We start from the raw sequence: 7,716 nt of genomic DNA, 5'->3' as shown, positions 1-7,716 counted from the left end.
ATGGCTTGATCAGGTGGCGTCGACGTCTGTGCGTTGTTACCTTGTTGAAGGTGTTGGTTCAAAGATCTACTTCGCGGTGATATCCTTGGCTGATATCTGGTTAGGTTCGTCGATATCGACATGCGAGCGGCAATTCTCTCTTGAAGGCACTGTGTTGGAGCATTGTGTCTTTTTCTACTAACAATGTTGCGGTGATTTGATTTCAAGATGCCGCGAAGCATGTCCAACGTGGATGGCCTCAAGTTTTTTTTTTGGCTCTTTGTAAGCTGGATTTGGCATTATCGATAATAACTAAATAATATATGTCCGTGTGCATCATCTGATGCAGAGGCCGGGAGTCTTTTCTTCTTTTAAAAAAAATAACATAACTAAGAAAAAAGTGTAGTGTCGTGGAGTAATGCCAACGCAGTTAAGTCCGTGCATGTGGCGGTTATGCTAATTCCTGTACAACTGTGCATCCATAGTTAATCCCTTTGTCGCTTCGTACGTTGTTGTTGATAGAACATGGCTTTGATGGATACGTTTTTTTTTCTTTTTCCTTTTCTTTTGCAAATTGCTTCGATTGATAATGTGCCCATGCTTCACCATCGCTGGGGGAATCATGTACCAATGCAAATATGCTTTATTTGTTGCTAGCTGCTGCTAACTACTTGCGCTGCTGTTGCCGGTGAAATTAACTCCATGTTGACCCATTAGAACATAATTCTGCTTGGTGGTCCCATGTACGAGCTATCCACAGCTGGGGGAATCCTATTTTCAGACAAAAATGGTTATTGTTGGCTCCCTGGAAAGAGCTGTAGACATAACTCTCCCTTGATTCGCAGCTCAATTCACTCACAGAGGTCCAGATTATGTGAAATGGTTGAGTACAAGGAGATAGTTTGCTCATGATCGCTAGCAAGCAAATATTTGCTCGCCAAACACTTCCTTTTTTTTCTTTAATACAGTACTTGCTGAATTGTGAAGTTCCCTAAAAAATCTGACTATATATATTTTGCCACATCAATAGATGTATATCAACTAACCGTCGTTGGTTGACCTACCCTACAATAAATTCATTGCACTTTGTTTGATATGAAGTTTCGATCCAAGCAAGTCAAAGGCAATCAATTGTATATAGAACAAACAGCGGCAGCGTCCATGACATCTGCCCCGATTTGGAGGACTGAAGATTTCAGAGATGAGTTACTTTTAGAACAAAAAAAGACAAGTCACAGATGGATAGACACCAGTACACCACTGCAAACTCGGGGACTCTGTAAATCGACTAGTTATTATTACTAGGATTTCACAAGAATTACGTAAAAGCGCTCTGAGATGCTTGAAATAGAACCCTAATTGGCCCCAAACCATCAACTGATAGGACAATATTTGCTAATCAAACAGCAACACATCATTTTTCCTTCAGAAACCAGCAATACATCATAAAAAAACTGGTGCCAGGCATGGATTGATCCCTAATTCTTTTGATGAGAATGGGAGAAACCTGCTGTAAAGATCCTAGGCTCCTACCATGTAAAGAGATCACAGATGTTTTCACCCGTTTTTACAACATAGTTTCACCGGCTTGCCAAGTCTACAAACACAAACATGACCCAGTTTTCCAACGGAAAAGGATCTATCTGGATGAGATAATCAGGAATATCATGAGGATCCATGGAACTGGTTCATCTCTTGGAGGTCACTCCACGGAGCAGCACTCCATGGAACTGGACAATCAACAAAATCTCAAGGGCAAACTGCTCAACATAGAATATCATAGAATGGATGTGACGCGGACAGAGTGGTCTTCAGAACCAGTAACATAGATTGGCCGCGTGGGGTGCCAGTCCACACTTGTTATAGGTGCAGTATGAGGAAGTGTCCTCAACCCTCTCTCATGGCCTTGCACCTGAAAGGGATATAGTGGACTGCTGTGTTGGCATCTATCTACTTCAGCAAAACGAACTTAATTAGGGAGTGTGGACAATGTGGAAACCTGGTATATTGGAGCCCGAACCAAACCCGAAGAAGCAAGAAGTCTCTTGCCATTAGAATCCAACGCTACCTCATGCATGTGTTTGTTAAAGCTCTCAGGGTTACAAAACCTGGTGACAGAAGACAAATTAGGAGAAATCAGAAAGGAATGCTTCGCAGTTGCATAGTACACCAACACAATATACCATGCTGTTCTGGTAAAATAAAAGTTCAATCAGGCAGAGCATTCAAGTAGTTTAGCAGTCTCATGTCAAAAAGTACTCCAGCAGTCCATTGGCACAAATTCAACTAGCCGGACTGTCTAAATCGAGCTTAATCCTACACAAATAACAGTGTTCCTTTCAAATTTTCACCTAATATCAAGAAATCTAATGTGACATTTGTTAGAGTTATATTAGTGATGTCTTTTGACCTTCTGCACTCTAGTCTCTTGGCATCCTCATGCATGTGTATACATGCTGGTTTTGGCCTCTCAATAATATTAGTTGCATATTTCCTAACATGGTATTAGAGCTTCGTATTTCCTAACAACATTAGATATTATCAGATATCAGAGGCTGTGCATTCACATGGGATAGCTCAAGATTGTTATGAAAAAAAACTTAATTGTCAATTCGATGCATACTAATAATTTCAAAATTATGTGCTATTACTGAGTTTCAAGTATGCATCTAAAACTGTCTACAGACCCTATATAGGAAAAGCTTCAAGGAATACTGGTTTTCCTCAAACCTGTGGATTGACAAACAGTTTGGTGTGCAAAGTGTGTGTGAAATCTATATGCCAGATGCACCACACGAAAATGCATAGGAGCACATTAGCATAGAGATCTTGCTAGAAAACTATTGTTTTGCCTGAAACCAAATAGTTCAAATTAGTCTCTTTGGATTGGCTGAAAATATTTATTTCACATACTGCAAGACTGGATATGGCTGGTACACAGATTTATAGTATATGCGTACTTAAACACCTTTTCCACTCCCATTACTCCAATAAGTGGGAGTGAGAACATATGTGAAAGAAATGAAGGGTTTGAAGTACATTTTTACCAAACCAACACTAGCTGCCATTTGCAATTCAATGATGATTCACCAACTGTGAAATACTCTTACCTACTGCAATCTCTTGACCAAATAATCTGACCTTGATTGTGCAAGCTCCACTCAAATATCTAAAGATCATACAGTTAACATTAGATATAATACAACCACACAAGCTAAGCCAAAGATTATGGGGTACATATTTGTATACGAAAATCAATTAATACAAGTACGAAGTGAAAGTTAACCTATAACAATACTACAGTTGTTACTTTGCCTAAAGCTGATTAAGCATTGGAATTTAGAAGACTATGATTCACAGGGTCCAATGGTGCATACAATTACCATTATGTTATGTACTTGCATATACAGTATACATCAACAGAGTTGCATTTATGTACTAAAAGGGGCTATATACCTTTCCATCTGAGCCTAAACTGAAGATGCTTGTTTCAGCTGGCCCAAAAAGAACTGAGCTGACAGGGGAATCATGAGCAGGCCATCCGGTGATTTGTAGACCAGCAGACATGTCTATGTGCAGTAAAGGGAGTAGTACTATGGGCTCCAACAATCATAAAACACAAATAATATCTCAAAGAAACAACATAACCAAGTTCTAGCTGTCCTCAAGCAATAAATGATACCAAATACCAAGTCAATGGCAGTTAACATAATAAAAGGATACCAAACATGTGAATCATGCCATCTGTTGCAGAGGCTGCCAAGATCTTCCCATTGTGATTGAAGCAAAGTGAAGTAATAGCAGGTGGATCCTCGCCAAGAGGGAGGACTGTCTTCAAATAGAAGAAACGGAAATATATAACGGAAAGGTTACTGGCTAGAGACTTCCACTAGGTTCAAGATAAGGGGTTGAAAGAAAAAAAAATCAGTACCAGAGGCTTCCATGTTTTCATATGCCATACTGTCAAGGAGGCAAATCCTGTTCTGTCAAATATAGTTGATCCATGCCTGAAAAGTAATTTAAAGCTGGAAATAAGACAATACAATTGACGGTACAATAAGACAATGGTATTTGAGAGCTATACTACTAGTTGTAGATAGGTCGTGCTGAAACTAGTATTACTTTTATAGTTTAAATTGATATGTGAAAATAGGACAAAACTCTGCTGTCAGAAACAGGCGTTTAGCAGTAAAGCTTTTTTGTAGGAGAAAGAAGCTGCCATTTTGCAGCAACTGGCAACTGATTTCTTACAAAGCAAGAAATCTGAGGTTTACCGTCTCGATGCAGCTGCGGAGACGAACACGGGATCTACAGGGCTACACTTCAAATCAAGCACACTGCAAGAAATTGAAAAGCTTCATCAGCATAGATACAGTTGTGAGCCCAAAAGTAATAGGTGGTAACTTCTAACCTTGGGAAGTCCTTGGATGTACTGAGGTCACAAACAACTCTCTTTGCATCAGCATTCCAAGCTTTAATGCCTCCATTAGCTGTGCCTATGAGCAGCTATTGTCAAGAGAAATGGGTGATAAAACAAAAGTCTTAAAATATGTTCTTCGAAGGTGAAATGGTGTGGAAAAACTAATGTGGTAGAATTAAAATATACGATAGACATACCAAGCGGTCAGATCTGCATTCCCAAGAAAGTGCTCTGACTTCAGCTCCACAGTATATAGTTGCATTTTTTGATGATGGTGTTGATGAGTCGTATGTCCAAATTCTTTATGAGTTTGAAAAATCAACGGGTCAAAGTCTAGAAACTTCAGTTAGGCAAAAAATAAATCAGAATTAAGATAGCGCAATTACCTCACTGTGCCATCAGTCGAAGAACTGGCAATATTTGATCCAGAAGCAGAAAACCGACAGCTACTTATGGAACTGTTATGGCCTAAAAATGTTTCCTGTTAGCAGGTTTAATTAGTGATATAGGAAACCACGAAGATGGATAATTACTAGGGATAAACTATAGCGTACCTGAAAATCCACCTTCACTTCAGGAAAATCTTCCTCTGTCACCAAAATCTGCTCATTTTCTGCAACAAAAGAAACATATTATTCTTCAAGATTTTCATATGTAAGACAAATGTAGTATCCTAAATGGGCATCTACAGAACAAATACATTGAAGAAAATCAAAACAGAAATATATGTTCGGTGAAGCATAAAAGTAATCCAAAGTGCGGATATTAGAATGGTTGATGGGAAAGAAAGGCTATGTACTTATGTCGGCAGACCAAAAAACATTAGTTACCTCGCATAACCCAATGGTAAATAATCATACATATGGTTGAGAAAACCAGTCTAAAAAAATATGGTACGGAAAAAAAACTAGCTAGTAAAAGGAGCCAACCTGCATTGCTCATCCAAGAAGAATCGCACAATTTCTCATCTCTTGATTTTACTGAACTCAAAGTATGTGAGTCAACACCCTGTATACTTGAAGTTGAGGATTCTTCGTAGACTCCTGAGGAAGCTTGTCCATCAGCGGAAGAACCAGCTGTAGTAATCTTGAGTAAATTCTTGTGTCCAGAATCAATACTATTACCACTCCTGTATTTATCAGTTACGAGATATTTAGCGGATACCCGTAGACGCTTGAGATTCGTAAAAACTCTAGCAGTCACATTCTACGTCATACTCTACATTGATAAGCTATGTAACCTAATAGTAAAGAAAGCTGAAGCTAAGAGCACTTGATGAACCTAGTTTTATTAGTTCTATCACATCTGTAAATCAGCTATTTGTATGCAAAGTTGCAAACAGATGATAGCCTATTTACAAAAGGCCATGCATCTGAAGATATATGAGCAATTTTGCAGTTTAAAGAGCATAGCTTTACCTTCTCAGCAGAGATAGTTCAACTTCCTTCACCTCTAACAATGCTTGCAGTTCTGACAATTTGTTATTCAGTTGCTTTATGTCACTCTTGAGGCACTTGATCATGTTTTTTTCAGTGCTAATCTTCAAAAGAGCTGGGATTCGTGGAAACTTAAGGATAAAACAGTGTTTAAGCAAACCATAATTTTAGTTTGGCGGTCAACAAGAATGCGAGTAAATTATAAATCTGATAAGAAGTTTGTGTATTAGGAAAGATGAAAAGCATCCTGCTAACTTGAGCACAATTGAATACGATTGCTGTAAAAGGATATGAGTACCATTGAATATCCCACTTAAGAAGTTCCGAAATGAAAGAACCAAAGTGTCTGACCATTCTTTGGAAAAATACATACGGAACTGTGGATCCAAGCTTGGGTTCTTAATATATGGTATAGCTGCATAGTGTCATTGAGATTGGCAAAGCGTAAGTAGAAGCAGACACAATGTGAGCAACAGAGCACTAGAAGGCTAAGAAGACGCACCAAACCATGCTATCCAATCTTCACGCTTTTGCATCAGATAACTGCCGCTTGCGCTAAAGAATTCAACAACTTTTTCTTGCCTTCCAGATTTCAAGGCATTGACAACATAATAGCGTAATACTGACTGCTCCAGTTTAAGAAGCGCCGTGTAGAGTACCGTGTCCGCAGGTGAAGTGAAACACTGTTTTAAAAAGCTGAAGATGCTTAGCAGTCTATCCAGTTGGTATTTTGGTATGTACACTGAGAACACTAAATCTAGGATCTTGTCTACTTCAAAGTTCCTGCCGATCTCGGTGGACAATTCTGCCTCGTAAGCTTGCAGCGTGTTCGTGAAACCCCTGAAGACAAGAAACTCCCTCACGAGTTCTTCGGCATACTGCACATTCTCCATTTCTGTCCAGTGTTACTGCAAATGGAAAGAAATAATAGCTAAGAGCATAAAAGTTTAAGCATAATGAAAAGAGTAAATGTGAGAAACTGACACTAGGCCAACAATGATCTCCACCCTACCCTAGAAAGTGTCAAGCAGGGACGGATCTAGATGGTGTGCCGGATGTGTGCACCGGCATAACCGGAAATTGTCGAGGCAAGTGGAGCTTAAGTAAACAGTTGGTGAGAACAAACTCATACCTCAAAACCTAATGGCCAAGAATTGCAGACCGGGTGGAGATGGCAGGAACGCGATGTCGCGACGAGGAAGGGCGGTAACGGCGATGGCAGCGACACGCGTTAGAGGCTGGGGTGTTTTGGGTGCCGCGTGGTGCTGGGGGCGACGGGGGCAGGGGGAGGCGTGGGGCGGGATTGAGGCGTCGGCGGTGACGCGAGGTAGCGGCGGCAGCCGTAGAGCACGCGGTGGTGGACTATGTGAGAGATTGGACTGAAGGAGAAAGAACAAAGAAATGTACAGGTACGGGGGAGAGCAGTAAAGCTTGGCTCTCGAGAGCGAAAAAAATTCTTTAAAAAATAAGATTTTTTCCCCCATAATCCTAATTTCTATTCTTTTCCCAAACGAACGGAAGGCTTATATTAATCAAACGGAAGCATTAAAACTGCTAAAACAAAAGAAAAAATACAATTAAGTTCTTGGGGAGGTCTTCGTTATCAGCCTCCTGCACGTTCTGATGACGTTGATATTGTCACCGCTAGAGTTTCACATCATTACAAAACAAGAAGTTAGTATTCACACTGCAACATTGATCTCTTTCGTCGGCCTCTCAGGCACATCCACAAATTCCAGTAAATACAAAGCCGAAGATTCTCAAAAAATTTACATATACAATTCTTGAACGGATTGAGCAAAAAATAGCTAACCTTGCGAAGAATCAAGAGAGCTTCGAGAGAGTTGTGGAGACTCATATTCATGAGGTTAATGTTTGCAT

The 7,716-nt window shown here is 39.9% G+C and overlaps 1 protein-coding gene across 2 annotated transcripts; it reads right to left on the bottom strand.

The window, feature by feature from the left end:
- Nucleotides 1-1,338: 1,338 nt before the first annotated feature.
- Nucleotides 1,339-7,226, bottom strand: LOC123181015 (WD repeat-containing protein 91 homolog). 2 transcript variants are annotated; one of them, XM_044593223.1, is made up of 16 exons: nt 6,968-7,226; nt 6,338-6,743; nt 6,128-6,250; nt 5,818-5,959; nt 5,329-5,528; nt 4,954-5,012; nt 4,786-4,880; nt 4,597-4,699; nt 4,391-4,485; nt 4,254-4,316; nt 3,911-3,986; nt 3,703-3,811; nt 3,436-3,548; nt 3,090-3,148; nt 1,979-2,087; nt 1,339-1,891 (listed from the first exon to the last, which is right to left on the bottom strand). In XM_044593223.1, the coding sequence occupies exons 2-16, from the start codon at nt 6,726-6,728 to the stop codon at nt 1,757-1,759; spliced, it is 1,872 nt and encodes a 623-aa protein (XP_044449158.1). In that variant the 5' UTR covers nt 6,729-6,743; nt 6,968-7,226; the 3' UTR covers nt 1,339-1,756. The 2 variants fall into 2 exon arrangements, 1 of the variants encoding a protein (XP_044449158.1); XR_006491443.1 differs by having other exon boundaries at nt 4,391-4,469; nt 5,818-6,250; nt 6,968-7,200.
- Between the last annotated feature and the right edge of the window lie 490 nt (nt 7,227-7,716).

This window comes from Triticum aestivum, chromosome 1D (assembly GCF_018294505.1).
Source record: "Triticum aestivum cultivar Chinese Spring chromosome 1D, IWGSC CS RefSeq v2.1, whole genome shotgun sequence".
Taxonomy (NCBI): Eukaryota; Viridiplantae; Streptophyta; class Magnoliopsida; order Poales; family Poaceae; genus Triticum; species Triticum aestivum.
This window is presented reverse-complemented; position numbering and strand designations above follow the sequence as displayed.

Coding starts and splice junctions, on each gene's coding strand:
- LOC123181015 (XM_044593223.1), bottom strand. CDS start 6,728: ATGGAGAATGTGCAGTATGCCGAAGAACTCGTGAGGGAGTTTCTTGTC. Junction 4,317..4,390: donor ACATCCAAGGACTTCCCAAG/GTTAGAAGTTAC, acceptor AATTTCTTGCAG/TGTGCTTGATTTGAAGTGTA. Junction 3,812..3,910: donor TGAAAACATGGAAGCCTCTG/GTACTGATTTTT, acceptor TTCTATTTGAAG/ACAGTCCTCCCTCTTGGCGA.